Here is a 25,576-nt window from a genome sequence, read left to right on the forward strand (position 1 = left end):
TCTCTCTGTGCACACTCGCTCCCCGTGCTCTCTCCCCGTGCTCTCTCCGTGCACACTCGCTCCCCGTGCTCTCTCCCCGTGCTCTCTCCGTGCACACTCCCCTGCTCTCGGGGGAAGGGGCTGGGTGAGGGCCCCGTGGCCGGGTGCAGCGTGCGGGGACATCAGTGTCAACGCTGGGGAAGCGGAAGGGCAGAAAATGCTCAGGGAGACGTGACCCCCCATGTCCCTGGGCGGGCAGGCGGGCGTGGGCAGGGCCACAGCTTCCTGGTGACATCTGTCCCACATCCAGCTCCTTGGGGAAGCACGAGAGTCGCCCCCAAGGCCCAGGATTTTCGGAGAAGATGGAGGGTCACGGCCCCCCTGCACTGCTCCCGCCCGGAGCTCAGCCTGCGTCACCGGTGTCACCAGTGCAGCTGAGGCAGGGAACCGTTTTCCAATTTATTGGGTTTTTTTACCCAGAACCACCTGAGGAATCGCCCTGGTTCCATACCACCGATTTCCTTCCTGGGGGGCCTGGGTGGGAAAAGCGGGATTTAATCCCCGCGTGACTTTACTGGGAGGACGTTCCCCGCTGTGGGAGAGACCCTGGGAAGGGTTGGGGAGGGCTGAACCCCGGTGAAGTGGCACCAGGTGACCTTTGGTGACTCTGCGGGCGCTCGCACGCCGGCTCCCCTCACCCCGAGGATGCACCAGTGCCCAGACTGGTCTCAACTGGTTCGAGGTGAGGGAGTCCCATCCCAAAGGGATCCCAAAGCGCGGTTTGGGCGCAGGGGACGCCCGGGATGAGCATCCCCCTCCTGAGGGATCCCCACCTGAGCCTGTGCCGGGAGAGCTGGCATCGCCATGGCAACCGGTCGGGATGTCATCGGCAGAGGTGATGGGGCAGGGATAGGGAGAAGCGGGGGGGCAGCGGGCAGGGCAGGCAGCAGGTACCACTCCTCGCTCCAGCCAGGCCAGGGCAGGCCGCTTGCTCCATCCTCCCTCCCCAGAAATGAAAATTTTTAAAATTGTTTTTCTTCCAGTCTTTTTATCTCTTTTGAACTAGGGTGTCACCAGAAAGCGCCAGCCCCGGCGCCCGGGGGAGCCTCCGCACCGCTGCAGCACCGCGCTGCACCCCGCGTTGGGAGTTTATTTGAAAAACGCCGAAAGCGGACAAATCTCCACCCAAATTTGACAGCCGGGTTTATGCAGGAGGAGAAACGTGGAGATAGATAAAAAAGGAACAGAGAAAAATGTGTCTCGGGGTGTTGCAAAACGAGGGTGTCCAATATTTTCTTAACTGAAGGCGAACTGACTCCAAGAGGCGGATTTTTTTTTTCAATTTTTGTAATAGAAAGCAAAATGACTGGAGATTTTTTATTATTTTTTAAAAAATTTTCTTAATAAAAAGTGTACCAACTCCAGAGCAGTGTGGAGTTTTAAAAAAATTCTTGTAATAGGAAGCAAACTGACTCTGGAGGTTTTTTTCAGTTTTCGTGATAGAAATTGAAGTGACTCCGAAGGGGGTTTTAAAATTTTTGTAGTAGGAAACAAACTGACACGAGCTTTAATTTATATTTTCTGAATAGAGAGAGAACTGACTCTGGAGGTTTTTTTATTTACTTTTGTAATAGAAAGTGAAGTGACTCCAGCGTTGTTTATTTGTAAACTTTCTTAATATAAATCAAACTGACTCCAAAAGTTTGTTTGTTTGTTTTTTTGTAAGCTAAAAGCGAACTAACTAGTGGGTTGGGTTTTTTTAAAAAATTTTCTGAATAAAAAGTGAACTGACTCCAGAGTTTTGTTTTTTATTTTGTTTTGTTTTTTAATTTTATCAATAGAAACACTCTAGAGGTTGTTTTTTTTTTTTTTTTTAATTTTATTAATAGAAATACTCCAGAGAGGTCTTTTATTATTTTTATAACAGAAAACAAGCTGACTCCAGATGTTTTTAAAAAATGTTCTTAATAGAAAGCGCACTGACTTGGAATTTGTGGGGTTTGTTTGTTGGTTTGTTTTTTGGAGGAGGGGGAGGTTTGGTTTTTTTTTCTTTTTTTTTTTTTTTTTACCCCCACAAATCCCCAGTCTCCAAAAAAATCTCAAAAATGCTTCAAAAAAAAAAAAAAAATCCAAACCAAACTGCTCCAGAAGGCTCCAAGGAGAGTTTAAGCGTATTAAGTGTATTGAGTGTATATATAATAATATATTGATGTCAAGTATATTACTAACAAAAAAACCCCTCCAAAAACCTTCCAACAAATAAAAAACCCCTCCAATAAGCTCCACCCCCAAATTTTTTTTTTTTTTTTGTAAGCTAAAGCTAACTGACTAGTGGGAAAAAACCAAACCAAACCAAAACACAATAAAACTAAAAAAACAATGGCTTTTTTTTTCCCCACAAATCCCCAGACTCCCCCCAAAAATCTCCAAAAACGCTTCAAAAAAAAAAAAACCAAAAACACCCAAACCGCTCCAAAAGGCTCCAAGGAGAGTTTAAGCGTATTAAGTGTATTGAGTGTATATACAATAATATATGGGTGTAAAGTATATTACTACAAAAAAAACCCCCTCCAAAAAATAAAAAAACACTCCAATAAGCTCCACCCCATTTTTTTTTTTTTTTGGTTTAAGCTAAAGCTAACTGACTAGTGGGAAAAAAAAAAAAAACAAACACAAAAAAACAAACAAACAAAAAAAAACCCAACGGCTTTTTTTCCCCACAAATCCCCAGACTCCCCCCAAAAAATCTCAAAAATCTCCAAAAACGCTTCAAAAAAAAAAAACAACCCAAACACCCAGACCCAAACCGCTCCAAAAGGCTCCAAGGAAAGTTATTGTATTAAAGTAATATAAATAAATATATAATAATTATAGATTAATTATATATTAATTATAAATATAGATAATATATATAAAAAGATTATAAATAAATAAAAATAAAGTGTATTGAGTGTATATAATAATATAGAATACAATAATACATCATATAATATGATTTAATATATGATATACATTTATGATATATAATTTAATATATAATCATTTTAATATATGATATATAACTAATATAATATAATATAATATAATATAATATAATATATGATGGATATGATATAATATGATATGATATAATAAAGTATAATACAATATAATATCATATCATATCATATCATATCATATCATATAATAAAATATAACATAATATAATATAATATAATATAATATAATATAATATAATATAATATAATGTGATATAATATAATATGAGATAATATGATGTAATATAATATATATAGAATACATATAGAATATATATTCTATAATATACATAATATATATAGAATATATAGAATATATATAGAATATATGTTCTATTAGATATATAATATATATAGATTATATATAATATATGTAATATATATAATAAATATATAGAATATATATTACAGAATATATATAATACATCAATATTATATGTACAATATATTAAAGAAACTACAAAATAAAATCCAAAAAGCCTTCCAAACCCTTCCAAAAATTTAAAAAACCCTCCAATAAGCTCAAAAAAAAAAAAAAAAATTAAAAAAAAACCCAAAAAAACAGGAAAAAGACAAAAAGCCTCCCCCCCCCCCCAAAAAAAAAAAACCACAAAGCCTTCGAAAAACGCCCCCTCTAAAGAACTTAAAACTCCCGGAAAAACTTCACCAAACTCCCCCAAGAGATGCACGTGGGGAATCTTTGGGGTCAAACGGGCCCAAACCGGGGCCGGTTGTGCCGCGCGCGGGCAGGGGCGGGGCCACCGGCGGCCGCTGGGGGGCGCTGTTGGATCGCGGCTGAACGGCGCCGGAGCGGCGGGAGGGGACGGGACAAGGGGGTGGGGACGGGCCGTCGGGGCGCCGAACGGCGCCCCGACGGCCCGTCCCCACCCCCTTGTCCCCCCTCCGCCATTTTCCTCCCGCTCACGGATTGTGGGGTGCGCGGGTAAAAGAAAAGGGGCGGCGGGAAAACGCGGCGCTGTCTCTTTAAGAAAAACCAGTGGGCGTGTCCCCGCCCAGCAAGGCCCCCCCCCCGCGCCGCTCTGCCATTGGTCGAGTCGCCGAGGGCTGCCCGTGGCGCTGCCTGCGCGGAGGAGTAGAGCGCCGGTCGCGGCGGGCGGCGCCGCTGTGTGAGGGAAGGGACGGCGGCGGCGGCGGGACGGGAGCCGGAGGAAGGCGGCGGGGAAGCGGTATGGGCGCCTGACGCCCGGCCCGGCCCGCCGCCGAGGGACGATGGCGCGGCCCCGCGGCGGGCGGTGGTTGCTGGGCGTCCTCCTCGCCCTGTGTCGTTTGGCCGCGCCGCTCGCCAAGAGCCTGGAACCGGTCTCCTGGAGCGCCGGTAACCCCAAGTACGTGCGGCGGAGGGGGCGCGGGGGGAACGGGGAGGGGGAAGCCGCCTCACACCTCCTCCTCCCCCCCACACCTCTGCTTTTCCAGACAAAAAAAAAAATAATTAAACGCGGGGAAATTGAAAACACCCCTAAAAAAAAAAAAAATTTAACTAAAAGCGCAAGATTTTTAAGGAAAAAAATATATAAATCCCCGCCCGGGAAGCGGAGCGGGCAACGGGAAGAGCGGCTGGAGGCTGCGGTCGACGGACGGATTGGAGCGACCCCCGGCTGGAGTTCGGACCCTCGCCTGCTCCGGGGCGCGCTTGGCTGCTGCGGGCTTGTCCCTTTTTTAATTTTTTTTTTTTCAAAAAAAACCCCACTTACTTTAAGGTTTTTTTTGGGTTTTTTTCCCGATTTTTAAAACTCCTTTTGGTTTTGAAAGCTTTTCTTCTCCTTAAATTGCTTTTCGATATTTTTTTTTCAGATGTGTTAATTTTTTTTCACCTTTTTTTTTTTTTTTTTTTTCCTCCCCGGGATTTAAGGGAGGCTCCGCGGGCGCCGCCGCCCCTCGCCTGGCCGTGCTCGGGAGGGGGCCGGGGGTATGTGTGTGTTGGGGGGGGGGGGTGTATGTGTGTGTGTGTGTGGGGAGGCCGCCACCGGGCTGGATCACCGCTCCCCTCTACCACGCCGACGCTAGAGTTGGATTTATTACCTGGTTTTTAATTTTTTTTTTTTTTTTTTTTTTCTTCTGGGTTTTCTCATCTCATCGGTGTGACTCCCCCGGTCTGGCTCCGAACAAAGCCGGCGGCGGGGCTCCTCCACAGCACTGCCTCGCCTATATGTACAGCTAAATTATAGATATCTGTGTTCCCTGTGTCCGCGTACGTGTCTCTGCCCCGGCTGGGCTGCAGGAACAATGAGAAGGGGCTTCTCCGGCGCGCCGGGATGAAGGGCGAGGAGGAGGAGGAGGAGGAGAGGCGGAGGAGTGGAAGGTGCTCGGCACAGCTGCTGGTGGTGTCAGGATGGTTTTGGTAGCGCTCTGCCTGGGCTTTATCTTGTAGATCGCGGAGTGTTTGTTGATTTTAGCTCCTTCTCGGTTTAAAAAAAAAAAAAATAGTCTTGCTTTTAGCCTGATATTATTTTTTTTTTTTTTCCCCACCCTACCACGTTTCTCAAAAAAACCTCAAACCAAAACCAAAAGAGAGGAGAACTGAAGCGATTTGGGCAACTTTCCTGCTTGGACACTTATATTCCGACCAAACATTATTTTGGGGGGGGGGGGGGGGGGGATGAAAAAAAATCCCCAACTTTGCAGGCACCCGTGTGTGCACACAGGCTGCCGAGCTCCAGTCCAGCGCTGGGACGAGGGCTCCCGTAAGTTCGTGCTCCTCCTCGATGTGGTGGTTGGGGTTTTTTTTCTTTCCTTCCATTTGGAGTTGTGTCCCTTGACTGGGAGCAGAAAGAGCCTTTACCCTCGGGAATCGATCCGTTGCGCCGGCGGTGTTGGCGAGGTGGCGGCAAATCGGTTCCAGAAAACACCTTTTTTTTTTTTTTTTTTTTTGTTGTTGGAAAAAGGGCGGCTGGAGATGGAAATGGTTCGGTGGGGTCGGGGGGCAGCCATGGCGTTCCAATCCGCTTCGTTAGCCTTGGCTTTTATTAAATTGCCGAGGCCCGGGAAGTTGGGAGGAGGCGGTGGCGGTGCGGTGGGCACGCCGGGGGGGGGGTTTCCACCGCCCTCCCCGTCTGCCTGTGGCGGGTTTGGGGGTGTCTGTCCCCGCTGGGAGTAGCTTGATGTGTTTTTATGGTTCTTCCCCCAATTTGGAGCGCCGTGGTTGTCCGCCCTCGGCGCAGGGTGTGTGCCATCCCGCGTGGGGGCTGCTCCTTTGGGTGCCTGGTGTGGGGCGAGGGCTCGGGGGCACCCAGCCCTGGGTCCCCCCAGGGATGGGAGATGGTAGGAGGTGCCCAAAATGTCGGCGTTCCCACCCAGAAATGGCGCTGCGGGGGGGGAGCCCAGCAATGGGGCAGGAGCCGTGGTTGGGGTTTGCTGTGGCGAGGGCTGTGGGTGCCTGGCCGTGCCCCCACTATGTGCCCCTGTGGCCTGATCCCAGACCCTCGTCTTTGGAGTCTGGTTTTGGGGTCCCGCACGTTCTTTTATCCCATAATGCTCCCGCCTCCCCACTTTTGCAGGTTGCGCGGTGTGGGGCAGAGCCTCCCCACGGCGGCTCCTGCCCGCGAACGCGGGTTGAGCAAACCAGTTTGGGGAACCGCCTGCTCTACAGTCTGGTTCTAGCTTGAGGAAAAGCTGTGCTCTTTGTTAGACTGGGCTTACTCCTGGCTGGCTGGATTCAAATCCCCCCGTGCGCTCTCGCCACCCTCCTTTGGGCTTTCCAGCCCCTTCCTCCGGCGCTCCGTGGGCAATGCCGTGTCCGTGCCAGCCCTCTGCCCCGCTCCGGCGAGCTTTAACTCTTGTTTTTAGAGTAAAGAGAGCTAAAGCCCTTAAAAATAACATCGCTAAGTGGAATTTTCCAACAGATAGAAGGAGAAAGTGTTGCGCGTTGGGCCGTCTGGCCTTGCTGGTATCGCTGTAAATAACGAAAATATTTTTCTGCCCTTTCCTCCCGTGGGCAGCTCAGGGCTGCGCTTACGAAGTGTGGGCTTATAACTTCACCTGGGCGTCACCAGCAGGTTCCTGATCTCGTGGTGGTGATCAGAGGGACGCTGATAACGCGGCCGATAGAAGGAACAATTTCCTAATCGAGTTAAGACTGGCTTAAGCTGTAGCGCTGTGCGGCGTCGGGGAGACGTTTCCTTTCGCCTCCTAGGTGTGCGTTCAAAAACCAGCAGTGAAATCGCCACCGTCTTCCCGTCGTGAATAATTCCGTGTCTTTAAAGGGAGAAGATAGGCCTAGAAACGCTTTTGCTGGATAAAAGGCGTTTGTTGTCACGAGCGCGCTCTTGGGACAAGCTCAGGCTAAATTAGATCCCCTCGGAGCGAGCTTTCCCCGGGGTGTCTGCGGAGCCCCTCGGAAGGGGTCTCGGGGAGCCAGTGTGGTTTTAATTTGATTCCGTCATGACCGAAGGGGGTTTGGTGGGGCTGGAGGGTGCTTTGGGGATTTAATCGGCCCTTTTGCTGCTCCGCCGGGGGGTTGGTGGGAGCGTGCTCTTGTTGGACAGCCGGGAGTTGCGGGGAGAATTCTGGCTAAATCCATTTTGAACTCCCTTGGCTGTAATTTTGGAGAAATATTGACCCTGGTGGGCTCCTGTGCCGACCGTTAAAAGGAAGCATTCCTAATAAAATATGGTTTGGAAAATTCATTTCAGGCTGGAATCCGCCTCTCCAGAAAGTATTTTAATAAGGAGGTGGGGGAAATGGGACACATCATCCACGCCGCTCCGAGGAGCGGGTCGTTTCGGCTCTGCTTTTCTCTCTTTCCCTTGTATAAAGTTTTACTCGGCTTCGCTCGCTAGCTCTGCAGAGCAAGCCAGCAGCTTTCTAGAAACAAAATTTAAAAAAATAAATAGGTGGCGGAAGGGGGGAAACCACCACCCCACCCCCCCACCCCCCCCCCCCAGACAAAAGTCTAATCCTTTGTGGTATTTTTATTCTGTCTTTAATGACATTATGGTGTCCTGTTGAATTCTCCCGGCGCTGAGTTTGAAGCCTGGCATATCTTTGCCTTTTTTAATGCCTTTTACGAGGGACAAAGTGCTTGTGGGAAGGCTGTTTCCGAGGGGAATGGCTGGCCTGGAGCTCTGCATCGGTGGGCTCACACTTGTCGGAGCAGATGTAATTTAATTACCGTACCAGTGGGCGCGTGAGGCGCTTTGCAGTATAAGGAGTTGGGAAATAGTGAAAACACGCTGCTTATTTTTAATTAAAAGCCGCGTTTGGCTCGCGGAGCTTTCGGTGACTCCCTCCTCCTGGGGAGCACCTGGGGCTGAGAGGTGGGGGCTCCCCAGGAGTGGGGGGGGTATGTACGGTCCCGTATGGGATCCGATGGCCCCGGGGTTTTGTCTAATCTCCGAAGGCTGGTTTGGGTTAAGCGAGCCTGGACTGTCTGTGTCCCGGTTGGAATTTCTCTCTGGCAGGGAGGAGCCCTTTCCAGGGGTGCTGGGGGGACCCTTTGCTGGGTGCCAAGCAGCCAAGTGCCCTCCCAGCATGGCGGGCTCTTGCTTTTGCTCCCCCCAGAGCAGAAACTCCTGTGTCTGGCCCACCTTGCAGAGGCCGGGTTACCCTTCCTGCCGTGCCTGGGGGAAAGCAGCACCCAGGGCTCCTTGGGAATGACTTCATTAACTTAAATTAAAAAAAAAAAAAAAAAAAAAAAGCAAAGGCAGGGCTGCGGCTATTGCAGTAGCTGGGTAAATACCACTGGATTCTATAAAATGGATTTAACTGCTTCCTTTAAAAGAAAAAAAGAGCCGTGATGGGGTGGCTGATTGATTGTAAAAGGAGCCGGAGCTTTCTCCAGAGCAAAACAGCTGCTACAGCTCCTCGGGGCTGCGTGGCAGCGGGGCCGGGACGGGCCTTTTGTGCCATTTCTGAGGGTGGAGGGTCAGGAGGGAGCTGGCGGGGGGCTGCTGCCCTCCGCCACACCTGAGCCCCTTCATCGCGTCAGGGTTTTGAAGCTGCTCCTTTGGAGGCCGGGCTCAGACAGGCTGCGTGCGGCAGGGTGGGACGTGCCCTCCCATGGCATGGCCCCGGCTGGGGGGCAGAGGTGTCCCCCAGCAGCTTCCCTGGGAGGGCAGGGTCCCCCGAGCAGCTTCCCTGGGAGGGCAGGGTCCCCCCCGCGCGTTTGTACAGGTCATGGGAGTTGCGAAGAGCCACGATGCACACGCGGCCCCTCGCACAGCACGAGTCAGGAGGCGTTTGGGTTGTCTCTTGGAAACTGGGTGCGGGCTTAGCTGTAGGGGTGACCCCTCCATTCCACGGAGGATTTCGGGCTCCCCCCTGCCCCACAGCTTCCTCGCAGCTCTCTGGTCTGGGCAGAGCGGTGGCGGTGCTGCCGGGAAGCGGCTCTGCCCGAGGAGCGCTGGGGTCCGCTGGGAAAACATCTTGTCCCGATCAGTAGCACATGCTACTTGGAGTCTGGCAGCTGAAACAGGGTGGGGAGAAACAAAGCTGAAATCCATTCTGTGTCTAATTAATGATTGCTTGTATCGGGAGAGCGGGAGGAGGACTCTGGGCTCAGCACTATCTCGGCGTCACATCTGGGCAGGAATGTGGTGGCCGTGCTGCGGGGCTTTTGTTGTGCTCGCCTCGAAAGAGCCGGGGTCCTTCCTGCTGCCTTCTGACGCTTTTCTCCTTCCCGTCCCTCGCTCTGGGGCTGGTGCCTTGGCAGAGAGACCTCCTCCGGCGAGCAGGAGGGCTGTGGGGGTGTTTCGCCTGCTGGCGATGAGCCTCGGTGCCCACCCCGCATGCTTCCGGGAGGGTTTTCGTGCCCCTTGTGCATCGCCTTCGGTTGGAGTGCGGCTGCTCTGCTCGTGGCTGGGCTGGAGCCTCGGGATGCGGGTGCTCCCTGCTCCGCCAGCCTGTCCAGGCTCCGTCCCAGATGAGTCAGATCACCCAGGGCTAAGCATCCTGCTTGGTTAGGCTGGACTTGTGCATGAGGTGGGGTTTGCGTGGCTCCTGCGCTTTTGGGGAGCGGGCTTCTCCCTCCAGGGCTGGAGCCAAACCCCGTGGAGGCTGCAGGTGATGCAGGGGAGCGATGGGGGGGACTGGGGGGCCTCCAGCACCCTCCTCCCTGGGGAGGGCCCAGAGGATGGGGGGAAGCGACACCTTTGGGGGCCTACCCATGGTGTTTCAGCGAGCGGTGGCTTCTCGGTGAGCTCTCCTCGCCGGCGCCTCTGGGGGGGACCCGGCCTGGCCCAGGTGCCGGCGTGGCAGTGCCGCGCCGAGCAGCTGCACGTCAAAAATGCCAGCTATTTATAACCCTGGCTCGGCAGCTCTGAAATAACCTTTTCCTCCCCACAGCCGGCCTTGCCCAGGTGGGCTGCTGCCCCTTTCTGAGGCCATGGCACTGGGGTTGCTGGGGGGGCTGAGCAGGGGGGTTTGTCAGCGCCTGGCTGTGAACGTCCCTCGGTGTCTTCCGAGGGCTGGGTCTGCGCATCGGTCCGTGGGTGCTGTGTGTGCTGGCCCAGCCACCGACGGGCTTGGGCTGTCGGCGAGAGGCTTCGTGTCAGCCCAGCGTGACGTGGCTTGGCTCTCGCTGGGGTGGGATGCACAGGGGACACGGCACGAGCTCTGTGTCCCTGCCCCTTCAGACCGGGGTGAGGCGAGGATTTTTGGAAGCGCCCTCCTTGCAGTGCTGGGTCCTGCTCCCCTGCAAAGGCCTGGGGTGGGTGCCCTCCCTTCCAGGGGGGTCCTGGCTGGTTCTGGTGACTCCTGTCCCTCTCTGCTCCGTGATGGGACACAAGTGTCCCTTTTCCTGGCAGTCCTTCTCTTTGCACCCTGGCTTGCAGCATGAGCCCAGCCTTGGGGACTGTCTGCCCCGCCTGGCTTTTGCCATCCAACGGCTTCTGCGTTCAGAAAAGGCAAAGAGTGTTTTCATGCCTTATCAGCTATAAATACCCTCGCACCATTAATATTGATCACTGAGCGTTTGCATGTTTTCCTTCTCATTAAGGCTGGGGAACGTCTGCGGTCGCACACGCGTTAGCGGCAAGGCTGAGACTTGACGCCGTTTTCTCTTTGCTGCCGATTTTCACGTTTTAATGGGTTTCTGAAACGTGCGAGCGCAGTCTGGTGTGTGGGTTTGCAGGCTCGGGTCTGGCGGCGGTGCGGTGATGCTCGGCGATGTGGCGGTGCTGGGCTCCGGCGTTCTTTGTCTGGGCTCGCTGTAGTATCGCAGCTAGACGCGAGGGGGAAGTCCGCAGCCCCCGACGGGGTTTTGGGGGGCAAATTATCCATGTGTGTTGGGAAAGGGGAATGGGTGTAAAGGTGTTTCACCCCCTCCCCGTCCTTAAAGCCGGTTTTTGGCCGGGCGGGCTCCCCCCTGTGCCGGCGGGGCTGCCGGCGTGCCCTGCCTGCGGCCGGGCAGGCAGCATATGGAAAGGATCTGGGTGTAATATCCCGGGCTGCAGCGCGGCTTTGCTGAAGAGGCCACTTCAGCAGGGGACGCGGCGTGGTTAGTCCTCCCGGCTGACACATCCCAGGCCTTCCTCAGACTTGAAAGAGCTCGAGTTCGCCTTTGAATCTGAGGATTTATAGCCCTTTTAGGCCTCTCCAATAAAAGCACGGCTCCCTCCTCAGACAGAGCCCACCGTCTCCCTCCTCCGGGCTCATTATCCCGGGGATTTGTGTTGCTTGCTCTTGCTCTGTTGTTCGCTACCGCCGCTTTCTTCAGATGTGCGGCCGAGAACTTCAGAGCATAAAAGCGGAGCTGGAGGAGCTGCGGGTCCCGGCCGCGCTGCCAGGATGCGGCTCCTGCCGTCAGCCTGAGCTCCAGACCCAGCAGTGTGCCGGGAGAGGACCCCTCGCTTGGTGATACTTGGGAGGCACCCTGCAGCTGGGGAGCACCGCTGTGTTCCCAGTGATTCCCGCGAGGGCTGGGAGCAAACTGGGATGAGCTCCTGACCCCCTGGGCCAGCGCGCGGAGAGCGGCCGCCCCGTCTGCCTGGTCCCGGCACATGTGGGCACTTAAGCATCCTCAGCCCTACAGATCACGTCTGCTTTCTACAGGCACGTCAAGCCTCTAACTGTTTAAAGAGAGGCTTAGGAAAGAGTCCAGAGAAACGACATAATAATTATTGTATTACAAATTGTTTCCTTTAATGGGCCCTGTCGGATCGCTCAGTCTGCTAAACACATTGTGCCCTCCCCCAGCCCCGTGCAGCCCCGGCCCCTTTCCACCGCTCCGGCCTCCCTGCGCAAACCCAACCCCGCCGGAAAATTCCTTCGGCCCAGGAGCCCGGGCGGGGCGGTGAGGGCTGGGGGGCTGCATGGGGACCCCCCCGGGGGCTCTGCAAGGCGGTGGGAGGATGGGGTGACCCCATTGCGGAGGAGGGGTCCCCTCCCCTCGCTCCAGAGCGCTGCGTTGCGCTGAACTTTGCACGTTCCAAGGGGTTTTGGGTCAGTGGCACCCCCAGCTGATGCTCGGGGCTTGAGGGCACCTACTCGCCCAGCAAAAAACTTCTTGCCCTGCCCGCACTGGTGCCGCGGGCAGGGCAGGATGGGCAGAACGAGCTTCTTGCCCGTCCCCGGCGTTGCGGTGCTTGCGTTGGTGGTGGACGGCTCCCAGGCAGCTTTTTGGCAGCTCCCACCCCCGAGGGCTGCGGGGTGTAAGGAGAGGAGCCACTAGCGGCAGCGCGAATTTTTTCGTTGCCCCCAAAGAATAAACGTGTCGGAATTAAGCAGCAGGTTACGTTTCTTCAAGGCCGAGCAGCAAATATGTTTTAAATTTGGCAGCCGGCAGCGGAGAGCGGGTGGGAGAAATTTTCCAGGTATTGCGTTACACTTTCCCCTAAAAGGGCTCTGCTTTGGGGCTGGGGATTAAAGGGAGGAGAGGAGGGGACGGGGGGGCTGTGGACCCCCTCCCTCGCACGTCCTCGCAGCCCCGCGCGCTCCCGCTGCCTCCGGCGCGCTCCCGAGGGCGCGGGGGCCGCGATGCTTGCCCCGGCTGACTCAGGGCCTGCCCGGGGCAGAGGTGCGCTGCGGGGGATGGCTGGGATTAATTTTTGGGCTTCCTCCCTCTGGGCGCGATGGGAAATTTCCACCTGGGTGTGGGCACCGCCCCGCTCCCCCCGCCTGCCGGGCTCTGCCTTGCCCTCCTCTCCTCTGAGGGCTTTAATAAACGCTTCATGCAAGAGCGAACCTGGGATCCACTCCCAGCACGGAACTGGGGCTTGGCCAATTAGCCAATTATTTTAGAAGAATTTTTTTTTTTTTTTTTTATTAGGGGAAGGTCTGACCAAGGCATCAGCCAGCAGCCCCTCTCCTGAGGGAAACGCTGGGGTGGGGGCGAGCTGGGGGGGCTCCTGCTGTCGTGGCTGATCTCTGGCACATCCCCCCCACCCTGTGTTGGCGGGATGGGGTGCTGCCCCTTGCACCAAGCAAGATTTGGGGCCTTGGCAGCTGCTTGTCCCTGTGTCCCCCGTCCCCCCCCCCCCCATTGTGTCCCTTGTCCCCAGGCAGCCAGGTGAGGGGTCCCTGAGCGTCCCCTCCCCAGCTGGCACTGGTGCATCCCATTGTTCCCAGCTTCCTTCCCAGCGGGAGGGAGGAGGCGATGCTTCCCCAGGAGGTGGGGAAGGGCTGTCCCGGTGACGTCAGGGGGGGCCAAGCCCCCTCCCCTCTTACTAGGCAGAGCCCCATGGTTCCCATTGCCCGAGGGAGCTGTGGAGTTGTGGGGGGGCCCCAGCTGGGTTGGGGTTTCAGGAAGACGTGCGGAGGTGCGAAGGGCTGGAGGCGGCTGGAATTTCCCCTTCAGCTGCCTTTGGTTTGAAATCTGTATTCTTCTTCTTCTTGCGCGTGACTCCCGCGAGGACGCGGGGTGGGTGCACGCCTCCGCCTGCGCATCCGTGCCCTCTCTGGTGGTGGGACGCCCTCCCCTGCACCCCTCCTGTTAGCGGGGCCTTGCCTGTGGCTAATTGCTGAAATAATTAGGGCAGCCATAGCCTGGTAGAGCAGCGGTGCTGGGCATTGGCGGAGGGAGAGGAGGGTCTGTCATGTGGCCGTGCCTCCAGGCCTCCCCCACCCCTTTATCCTGCGCTGCTGTGGCGTTATGCCTGTTGCTGCATGAGAATAACTTTTTCCTATTTTTATTTTCATTTTTTCCCCTTGCCTGAACTACAGAAAAACTCATTATTGGGAATAGGAGATGGAGACCATCCTGCACAGCTGGGGCAAGAGGGTCCCATGTGCGTCCCTTCCCAGGAGCAGTTCCCCATCCCAGGGAGGTTTAACACTTGATGATGCTTTTGATCTCTGTCTTGACTTGGGTGCTGCTTCCCTAATTACCCCCTTCATGGGAAGCTGTGCTGGTTGGTTGTGCTTACCCGGTCTCTCTCCCTCTCTCAAGAGAAAAGAAAAAAAAAAAACACCAAACCACAACCCTGGCAGGGTGTGTGCGGGGTGGGGGAGCGCAGCGTGCTTTCCCATACCACGCAGGAATCCTGCAGTTCTTCCCATAGCCCTGGGTGCTCCCACCCACGGCAGGCAGTTTCATGCTCCTTGGCTGGTTTCATAACATCCAGGAGAGGCACGAAAGTCTCCCAAAACCACCTCCCTTTGCTGCATGTGGAGCCCATAGGCTTGGGGAGGTGGGTGGAAGTGTGTCGTCCCCCCCTCCCCCTTTCAGGGTGCCATTGGGTCAGTGGGGCTTGGGGTTTGCCAGTTGTGTCACTGGGCACCGGTGCCCACCTAGCATCCTGGTTTGGCTGGGCTTTGCTTCTTTTGGGGTGCAGGCTGCACGTCATGCCTGGGGGGCAGTGACAGGGACTCCCGCTGCTGTCCCCAGCTTGGGTTGGGAGCATCTAGGGGTGGACGAGGGCTGCGGCATTCTCCGGGCTCCTGCTCTCCCAGGCAGGGACCTTTCCTTCTTGTTGGTCCTCTTTGAGGCCGGAGGTTGCGTTGGGTTGAGGCCGGAGGTTGCGTTGGGTTGAGGCCGGAGGCACATGGACCATCCTGCAGCGCTCCCAAGAGTTCCTCTAAAGCTGTTGGAGGTTTGTAGGATGTCAAACTTGCATGTGAGGCATCAACGCGCTGCGGCTTTGTACCAGCGTGCAGGTGGAGCCGGGAAATTTTTGTGTTTCTTTCCCCATAGTGTTTTCTCTGTGAGATACCCACATGTGCCTGCCCCTGGTGTGCCCAGTTCACCCCTTGTGCCTGAGACCTGGCAGGAGGGAGCTTGCCCACCCCGTGCCCTCCGCTGGGAAGGCCTCTGCTGCCGGCTGCTTGTCGGGGAGGGGGGTGCGAATCCCTTTCCTCTTTTATTAAAGATATTTGTTGATAGTGCGAATGGCTTCCTTATGCAAAGACGGGGAGCGGGTGACAGATACAGAGTGGTGGGATAATTGTTTCCAGCTGCTGCCGGTGCTGTGTGTGTTCCCATGCCCTGCCAGCTCTGGTGAGCAGAACCCAGGAGTCAGCCCAAAACCCGGCGCTGGCCCGAGTGGTTTCAGCTCAACCCGCCACGGCTCCGGATTTCACCGCATCTTCTGGCGGCCGGAGCCGTCCTGTGCGGACACGCTGGCGAGCGGCGCCTGGGGCTCCCCCAGTCCACCAGCCCCTGCGCTGGGGTGTCGTGGGGAATGCCAAGGGCTGCAGGAGCAGGGGTGCAGTCGGGATTTGGTAGCGCGGTGCGCGGCAGGCGGCTCTTCGCAGATCCGCGCCGGGGGAGGCCGCCTCCGCTGCGCCTGGCTTCCCTGCCACGCTTTTGCCGTAAACGCGGCGTTTTTTGACATCCGGGCTTTCTTGCAGAGAGCGTTGTGGCTAGCAATACTGTTAACGATTATTTGGTAGTGTTATTTCTTGAATTATTAGATTATTTAATGCTATTAATATTCTTTATCGGTTCTCAACGCCAAATAACACAAACCTCTGGCGAGCGCCGCGCACGCGTTGGCCGTGCAATGAGGCATCGCCGAGGGTTTGGCGTTGGGTTTACCCACTTTATGAATTAGAAGGCGGCAAATGGTGGGTTGTTTTGATAAACTCCCCTGAAGGTAGAGATTCTTGAAGGGCTTCGCTGCTGACCTTCTCATTAATTACTGCTCTGCAGCGCCGGGAGGACCGGCTGAAAGGGAGTAATGAAGCGTTGTCATCCGGCGCGCTCGGCCCGGCCAGGGCCCCGCGAGGAAAACACCTCCTCCCTCTCGCACCGGGGATGTGTGCCTCTCTCTGCATATTTATCGAGCTGGTTTCCCCGCGCCTGGCAGATCGGAGCCTCGACTCATAAGGCCTATTTTAAGGTGATGGTTCTGACCTTGATTTACACCGGCAGTGGGTGTCGATGCAGGATTTTTCCCGAGGTGATGGCGGTAGAGGTAAATCTAGCTGGTAAAGGTTCTGGGGAAGAGAAAAGCAATTCGGTTTGCTGGCGTGTGGCTTGCTGCTGGACACGGGTCTTACTTCCCCGTGGTTTTCCCCTGCTTTTAGCCCCTTGGTGGGCAGGGGAAAGGAAAATGTAAACGGAAGAAAACTTACTACTCCTGCGATTTCCGTGGTGCTTCTGAAGGTGAGAGTTGAGTCACTTTGCCTGGTACCAGCTCAGCAATTCCACCTCGTCCTCGGAGAGTGTCTGAAGTCACGCAGGGAGAAATAATGCTTGGGGTTAAAAATAGATGCTGACAATAGGAAGGGAGGACTGGAAAAGCTCCATGTCAGGGGAGGTGGACAGAGCCTGGTGAAAGGCATCAGGGTTGTGCACTGCTAGAGCTGGGCTTTAATAGGTTAGGCTGGAGTTAAACCTCATTTGCACTTGTAACCTGGAGTGGATTTCGCTCTTGGGCTTGGATGTGGGTCAGCCAACCCGGGGAAGGTGCCTTTTGTTTTTAAGGGTCTTGCAGAAGTTTGTTAGCGAGGATGCGGTGCTGGTGGGGCCAGGGCTGGGCGGGGAGAGCAGCTCATTAAATCCGAATTGTTGGAGGGCAGGTGGGACCCGGCTTTGGCGGAGGAGCGCCTGGCACGGGGTGGAAACATTCCAGCTCCCCTGGTGTATAGGACTGATCTGGAGAGGGAGAGACTTAAACTCCATCCGCTTTGTTGCCAGCTGGGATGCGCGGTTGTGCCCAAAACGCTCTGTGGGGCTATCCCAGTGTCCCCAGTAGCCGCCGTGCTGGGAGCGGGGCGTGCAGGGTGCCCCTCGGCCGGGGATGGCAGCGGTGCCAAGGGGAGGTTGCTGAGCGGCGCAGGACCGTGAATTCTGCAACGCTTGCCTTGAGGCTTTTGTTAAAGTTCATTAAAACCATCTGTGGTTACCAGAGCCTGACCAGAAAGCCCGGGCGGCCGCGGAGGCCGGGGCAGCCCGAGTCCCAGTCCCCTGTCCCCACGGTGGGGACACGGCCAGCGCCATCCCTCCGGGGCAGCCGCCAAGCAGCGGGTGAGGAGAGGGGGTCACAGCTCCTGCTGGAGCGCGACCAGGAGCGATTCCGGCTTCTCCCTTAGTTTCAAGCTTTTTTCTTTCTCCCCTGTTTCTTTCACCCTGGCAGCCCGCTCGGCCCTCTCTGCCACGTGAGATGCTGTCAGTACAATAGGGCTGCGAGGTGGGGCGGGAGGGTGGAAGGAGATGAAAGGGGAAAAGTAAAATTGAAGCATGTCTGGAAGGGCATTCTGATGTAAATGGGACTTTTGATAGACTTTGAGAGACACCGGCAGAAAGGGCACCGGCCCCCTTCAGCGTGCTGAGCTCCGGGCTCGGCTCTTTCATTTGCTGGGGAAAAGGGCATTTCTTTCACCTCCTCTTGGATGCACCCACAGTTCCTCCTGGTCCTTCGCATCCTCATAACCACCCGTGTCCCGGCGTGGGGCAGCCCCATGGGCCCATGTTAGCAAAATTAAATTAAGAGGCCTGTTCAAAATGGGACAGTAGTGGCTGAATCTGGGGAAGGAGGTGGCTTCTGGCAACCCAAGCAGGCAAACCATGGGCGGCCGGGAGGGCACGGCTCCATCCCACCCTCCTCCCCTCGGCAGCTCCTCAAACCTTTCCCCTCCTTGAGGAGGGCGTGTGTTTGATCCGTTCTCATCCTTTTGATCCCAGCCCTCCTCCTGGGCACCGTCTCCCAGCTCTCCCATGTTCGTAGCCTTGCCGTGAGTCATCCTCCTTCCTTTCTGCTGCTTTTTTATTTTTCCCTTTCCCCTCTCCTAAGAGAGCCCTTATTAAAAGGAAACAGCACATTCATCCAGGAAGCGAGAGCACAATAAACGCACGGCGTTTGTAGTTTAAAAGCCGTTTCCATCGTGGTTGTTGCTGCTGCTTTGACAAACTGGGGGGCAAGAGGCGGGTGCTGGCAGTGGAGGTCTGGGGGTGCTCCCAGTGCGCATCGACCCCGGGGTCCCCAGTCCTGCCTGGCAGTGGGGACCCCTTGGGGGGGGGTCCCCAGTCTCCTGTCCCCTTCCCCTGTGCTCTGCTTGGCAGCTACTGACCCTGCCAAGGCGCGAGGAGGAGAAATGAGGACAATGCCGCTCCCTGGAGAGAAGTCTGACAGGTCGGGGGGCTGGGAGGGGAGAACCGGGAAGGTCGGTCGGCGCTGGCGTCCCCGTCCCCGCGCCGTCGCAGAGACCTGTCACTTCTCATCTCCGCGTTGTTGGCTGAGACCCTGGCTGGGCTCGCGTCCTCCCTGCGCCTCCCCGCTGCTTCCTTCGCCTTCCTTGAGTTGTTGTCTTGCGCACCGAGCTGTCGGCAGCCCGAAAATTTACTGCTGGTGTAAACCCATCAAAAACCAGAACTGTTAGTTGGTATAAATGGGAATGTGATTTCAGGGAAACTTGTTTCTTCCTCTGACAAACTTCAGACTCAGTCCTTTAATCTCTAATCTGGGTTTATGGTCATCTTTATTGAAATGTTGGGCTCTGCGAAGGGCTGACATGTATGACCATCATAAACGAGGAGTTATGGGAGCCCAGAATTGCCTTGATGGTCCAAGTGTCTGCAGGAAGCATTTTTAAAATCCGTAATGGGGATTTATTGGCCATTGTAGCTGAAACTGTCAGAAGAAAATAAAATAATCAGCCCAGGACTTTTTTTTTTTTTTTTTTCCCCTCTCTTCGGCATTTGATTCCTTCCGCATATTCTTAAATCACTTTGTGTCTTGCCTACATGCTGAACACCTTTGTAATGGGGGGCTGCAGGTGAGAGGAGCTCAGTGCTGGGCACCCCAGGCCCCATCCCTGGCTGGGAGCAGGCTCCCCACTCCTGTCCCATCCCCACACGCTCTCCTGCCTCCCCGTCCCCTCCATCCTGGCCCAGCTGAACACCTTCTAGTTGCCGTACTCTGGCGCGTGGTGGCCGTGGGCATGGCCGTAGCAGCACCGCTGTGGCGGAGGAGGGGGACGTGGAGCATTGTGGCTGCTTGGAGGAGACATCTCAGCTGGTTTCTCGCCTGGGGTAGCGGAGCCCGATGTGCGACACGTGCTTTTTGAGGTCGTTTTGTTGTTGTTAAAGATGCTGTGGCAAGGCGTCCTCTCCGGGTCGGTCAGGAAGGGGAGCAAAGAGGCTCCGTGTGTCCACGTCTGGGAAACGGAGACTGCCAGGACCTTTATCACCCCAACTATCAATTCCCATCGAGCTGCAACAGTTCCGAGATCAGCACACGAGGCCAACAGCGCATTTTTCTACGAGACAGCTAATCCGTGCCAGCGCTGCGGAGGAGCCGGCGCGGCTCCCGGGGTGCCGTGGGCGATGCCCTCCCTCTGCTCGGCCCTGCTCGCAGCCCCGGCCTCCTGCAGCTCTTCCTTGCCAAGGACCTTGGTGTGAAATTTCTTGGTTTTTCTTTTTTCCATAAGCCAAACCAACCTAACATTTTTGTCATCCAGAGGCAAAACTCCGCTCCAGCCCTTGAGCATCTTCCTGGCCCAGTGCCCTTATCCAGTGGCCCTTTTGCTCTCCTGCGACCACAAGCAACGCCCGACTGTGCCAGGTCGTGAGTTATCCTGAAATAATCTGCTCAGGTTGATAAATATCTCTGTTTCCATTTTGTTTAACAAATATCTTCTTTAATGGCAAAGCTTTTTGTTAAGCTTTTTCATATTATCACCATGCTTAATCATGCAGGGTGACTTCTAAAAGTACTTTTTTTTTAAACGCCAGTTTTCATCCAGGTTTTAAAATTGAAATTCATTTTTTATCCAGAGGCAGGATATAAATGACTCTACTAAAATTAGATTAATCCTAATAAGAATGTCAGTTATCATTTCTGAATACATTAAAATTTTTTTTGAAATTTTACATGCCTCTTTAGCTATAATTGCTAGTGTAATTTCTTACATAGACATGGTGTGTCCTCACGGTTGACAGAAATACTTAATGCAATGTCGACACCACAGTAAGTTCCAAATTAGTGCATTGCAGTCACTGCAAACGTTTTGAACTTTCTCCTTAATAAGTTAAAAAAACCCAAACAAACAAAAAAGCAGCACCTCTTAAATGCAAAGCAAGACTAAAATGCATTTAACTTGTCGGAGTTAAAGCGGGATGCTTGGAGGCTGGAGCCCTTCAGGAGGGACTTTTGTGAGCTGGGAGAGGGGAAGGAGGAGCTGAGGGTCCCAGGAGGTGATTTGGGGTCTGGCGAGCCAGGGCAGATCGTGGGGTGTGTGTGTGGGGGGGGTCAGTCCTGCCCTGGCCCTGGGGCTGCAGGGCAGGGCTGGGGCAGTTCTGCAGCTTGCTTGGGGTATTTTTTTTAAGGCACGGTGATTAAGGAAAGGGGCCTGGTGGATGCCCCGAAACAATCCTGGCCTGTGTGTTCGTGCAAGGCTCCGGTGGCTCGGCGTGGTTGTGCCCCCCAGGCAGCACCCGTCCTCGCAGCGCCCCGAAACACCCCCGGCTCTGCCCGCTGTGTGGCCAGGGGGGTGCTGGGGGGGCAGCGGGGTGTCAGCGCCGTGCCCAGCGCAGAGCAGAGCCCCGTGCGTGCAGCTTTGTGTTGCCAGCGTCAGCCCTCGGCGGCCCCCAGCGTGGCGGGGACGTGTCCCCAGCGTGCGGTGGGGCCAGGGCCGCCGCCGGGAATGCCTGAGCTAGCGGGATTTTGGGAGCAAAGGCTCTGGGGAATCGCATCTGGCAGCAGAAGGGGGTGTGGAGGAGAGGGGAGGAGGAAGTGGTTTGGGGGGGAGGCTTTGGTCTCTCCTGCGGCATCGCGTCAGCTTTCTGCCATGCACGTGGGTGGCAAGGCGGAGGTTTTCGTCTTGGGGGGGAGGATTGCGAACGCTCCCCGGCCGCGGGCGACGGGAGACGCAGGAGCAGGGCGGCAGGCTGGGTGCTCTGCCCTCCTCCTCCTCCTCCCCAGGCCCAAGGGCTGGTTTATTTTTAGGTTTAAAACCCGAGCTTTTCTTAGCGTCTTGTGAAAGCTCCTGCTGGGAGGAGAGGCCGTGTGGCATGGCAGGGGCTGGGGACGTCCCTGGGGAAGGGGCTGGAGAGGAGCCCCAGTCCCAACATACCCGGGTCTGGCAGCGTCCGTGACACCTGAGACAGCACTGGGCTTTCTGGTTCCTCTCCCTCTCCTGTTCCCCGCAGGAGGTTGTACATTTTATTAAAGTTCAGCCGTACATGTATCTGGCCTAAAAATAAAAGCGAATACGAGCCAGATCTCCTCCCGCTGAAAGAGAGGTTTAAACCTGACACCCGTGTGTTGTGCTGGCCTCTCTTCCGGCCCCTCTCTCAGCTGCCGCTGCGCTGACCAGCCCTGAACTGGGTAAACTGGGAGCAGTGGAGGGTCAGGCAGGGGGGGAGCACAGCGGGTCGCAGCCCCTTCCAGCGGTGAAGCCTTTAGGAGGGTCTTTCTTTTTGCTGCAGGTTATAGATGTGTAGATAACTGCAGCTTTTGCACCTGAATGGGACCCCTCGGTAAAGAGGGGTTGTGGGTAGAGCTAAGAAAAAGTTTTGGGGAAAAGAATTTTCATCCTCTCTGAGTGACACCCGGGAGCATCACACTTTCTCGCAGAGCTGCTCACCAGCCTTTGGCGATCGCTTGCAATTTGTGTGCAGGAGAAGAAGGTGGAGGGGGGGGGGGGGGGGGGGAGAAAGAAATAAAAAACCGTTTTGAGGCCCTGTGACTCATCTTTAGTTTTTTTCTCCTAGACCTAAACCAGACCCGTCCACCCCCGTGGCGTGGGGCTGAAGGTCCTGTTCGGCGGGAGGGTGGTAGGGCTGACTCAGGAGCCCTGCCTGACCTGGTTACCGGGGCAGTTACTGCACGGTGTCGTGGCCGGCTCTTGGGGTGCTTGTACGCCTGCCCTGGGTTATAATGGGGTGGTTAAGAAGGTTTTAATAAGTTATAAGACAGGCTGCAGTCGAGCGAGTTCCCGGTAATGACACGAGGGCCGAGGGGGTGGTGGTTTGCAGCTGCCTGGGAAGATGGCGCTTCCAGACCCAACTCGTTTGGCCACATCTGGGAGCCCCGGGGAGATCAAAGGGCCCGGCAGTGAGTCACGGCGGCGCGGCCGGGGGTGACGCTGCTCCCCAGGGACACCGAGGGGCTGGCGAAACCCGGGAGACCTGTCGGTGCAGGGCAGGGCAGCCCACAGCCGGCCTGTGGGTAACCATCTGCAGGGTGGTTGTTTTATTATTTTTTTTTTTTTCTCTTCTCCCCTGCCCGGTTCCTAATGTTGGGATTAATTCTTCAAAACCACAAGGGTGAGCTTTGAGCCCCAGCCCACCTGGGGACCTGTTGGGTGCTCTTGGCGGGATTCCTGGGAATGGGGGCTCCCTGGGGCTTCCCGGGGTCCGGGCTGAAGCCGGGGGGCCCTCTCTGCTGCTGCTCCCCAGGGCACGCGTGGCCTTTATTTTTGTAGAAGTCCTCAGGAGAATGGGGGGGGGCCGGTTGCTCCTCTCCCTGGCTCCGGAGGCGGCTGTGTGACTGGCATAGTGTGAAGCAGGGAGCTGAAGGATTTGGGGGACCTCTCCTGTACCCCTGGAGATGCAGCAGCAGCAACTTGCGGCCCTTGGGGTTGGCCAGGTCGGGGTGCAGGAGCACGTCCAGCCGTGGTCCTGCGGGGACCCGAGCACGGGGCGGTGCCTTGTTTGGGGCTCCCAGCTGCAAACTGGGTTTGTGGGGTGCGGAGTTAGTCGGGGTGTCAGGTACTGGGGTACAGGGAGGAAGGGGCTTCCTCTGGCCCAAGGACTAACCGCCGGCTGTAATTTCATCTCTTGGCTCTTTGCTTTTGGCTCTTTATTTTTCCAACTGACTTGGAAAAGTGAGAGGTGGGAAGAGTGTGGGAGGGGGTGTCTTCAGAAAACCCTGGGGTTGGGGTCAGGTCTGATGGGCTGAGCCCCCCCTGCTCGCTTTCCTCTGCATCCCCTCCCCGGTCCTGCATTGTGGAGGGCTGCAGTTTGCCCCCCTTCTGTCCCGGCTGGGGATTCATCTGCATGACAATTAGCGGGGCTTGGCGGGGGGGGTCTCACTCTTGGGTTCCTTGGGCATATTCCTACCGCTGCCGCTTTCCCTTCCAAGTGGGCGCCCGGCCGCCGCCGCGTCCCCTGCCAAAGTAATTCTTTGCTTTGGAACCGGGAGACGAAATCTCCTCCGTCTTACTTCGGAGGGGTCAGGGAAGGAGTGGGAACCCCGCTGATCCAACCTTGTTCCCTTTTAACCTGCCTCCCCCCCTCCCGCCCCCCACCTCACCCACCGGATGAACGAGGCTGCAGCCAGGGCACGAGCGGCCAAACCGAAGCGAAGCCGAAAACCGGACGGGGCCGAGGGGGGAGCCCGCCCCGCTTCCCTCGGGTGGGGGATAGCTGCGGCATCCCGCGCTCCGGGGCTGCTCCTGGTGCCGTCTGCCTATCGCGATGCCTGCTGGGCTGCTGCGCCCTGCTTCCCTCTTTCCTTGGAGAGCTTTCGGGTGGGTGTTTTTGGGTGGGGGGACATGGTGCTGCCTGCTGCCAACCTGGCGGGGCAGCGGGGCTGGGGGACGGCGCTGCGGGCAGGCAGAAGGTGAGCGCTCGCTGCCCCCGCCTTGGCCCCCGCCGCCGCTGCCCGCGCCTCATTGTCTCACTTCTCTCTCCATTCCTACGCCAATTAAAGAGCCGTGTTGCCATTCATGGCCCTTATGGTTTTGTTCAGTTGTCTGTCAGCTCTTGTCAAGCCCTGTCCCCTTCCCCTCCCCCGTTTTCAAAAACAAAACCCCTGACAAACCCCGCTTTGAATCCCCTCTTACCTCACTCCCAGCGTGGGGCCCCATTGACGGGAGATGCCGGCGGCGGCGGCGGGGAGACCGCTCCCCACGCCGCCTTTGTGGGCCGCCGGCAGCCCCCCCGGCCCCCGGCCTCCCCGCTTCTTGCCAGCATTAATTAGATAACTCGGCTCGTCTTTATTTCTCCAATGGGAGGTGCGGGACGATATTACTCGAGAGAGAAAATATGGCTTTTTATCCTCTATTTTTTGGCCAAGACTTTGGTTCTGTCGCTGGCGGAGTTGCTTATTGCGCTGACAATGGTGAGTTTTCAGGGGTGCGTCTGGGGCGTGGGGTGAGCCCAGGGGACCCCAGATGCTCCTTATTCCACCCAAAAGGCATCTGCACCCCGGGCTGGGGTCCCTGGAGCCGCACGCCACCGGCTGCTGAGAGCGCTGCAGGTGGCAGCAGCAGCCTGCGCCAGTGCTCTGGCCCCAATTAAATCTCCTCCAAACTCCCTCAATTAGCAGCTCTTTCTTTTTTTTATATTTACCCCCCCCCCCGCAGGGTTTGGATTCATATCATTTATTTGCCTGGTTTGGGTGCCACATCCGAGCGCGCGGGGTGCTGCGTGGAGGCGGGAAGATGGAGCAGCACATGCTCACATCAGCACCTGGCTCCTGCAAGGGCCCTGAGCCTTCCTCCTCCTCCTCCTCCTCCTCAGGGCACTGGGGTGGTCAGCAGCCATCCCCCTGAGTGGCAGATGAGCGCTGGGAGGCATCCTGGCTGAGTCCCCTTGGGGACAAAGGCAAATGTTGGCCTTTTGGTGGGGACTGCCACCCGCCTTTGGCAGCGCTCAGCCCCGGCGCGGCGGCAGGCTGGGGGTCCCCCCTTGTCCCCCACCACCTGTGTGTGGCTTCTTGACGTGGGATGGGGAATGGCAGAGCTTTGTTCCCAGGCTCCCTGCCCAGCTGGGGTGTCCACCCGTGGCCGTGGGTCTCCATCGCCCGTTGTCCGTGGGGCTGGTGGGGGGGTGTGGGGCTCGGATGCTCTCCAGCAGCGTGTACCATCACCATGCTGTAGTTATGGGGACAACTTGAGGAGAAAACCTTCCCGCAGCCCCGCCGCAGTGCGGGAGGGCTCTGAGTCACCAGGGTGGTGGCCGTGGGGTTGGGGACGTCGCTAGCTGCGGTGGCAGCTGCCGGCTGTGGGTGCTGGGGTGTGGCCGGGCACCTGTGTCCGAATCCTGGGTGCTGACCCGTTCTCTGCAGCATCCTCTGTGGTTGGAACCCTCTTCTGCTCGGTTTGTTTGTGCCTGGTGATAACCTTGGTGTAACCTCTACTAGTTGTCCCTCATCCAGACTTCCCCTGCTGTGGCAGGGACAGTCAAAGCAGAATCTGTGCTGCAGGACCGCGTTGCTGCTTGGTTTGTGGCTTTTTTGGCTGAGGGGCATCTCTACTAGTGGAAATGTGAAGTTTAG

General features: G+C 55.8%; 1 protein-coding gene across 1 annotated transcript in view; it reads left to right on the forward strand.

Moving 5' to 3' along the window:
- Window positions 1-4,089: 4,089 nt before the first annotated feature.
- Window positions 4,090-25,576, forward strand: part of EFNB1 (ephrin B1) — a 47,574-nt gene continuing 26,087 nt past the window's right edge. The window contains exon 1 of the mRNA XM_074915076.1: window positions 4,090-4,363. Coding sequence (XP_074771177.1) covers window positions 4,248-4,363 — 116 coding nt within the window. The 5' untranslated portion in view covers window positions 4,090-4,247. The remainder of the gene's footprint in view (window positions 4,364-25,576) is intronic.

Source organism: Athene noctua, chromosome 11 (genome assembly GCF_965140245.1).
Source record: "Athene noctua chromosome 11, bAthNoc1.hap1.1, whole genome shotgun sequence".
NCBI lineage: Eukaryota > Metazoa > Chordata > Aves > Strigiformes > Strigidae > Athene > Athene noctua.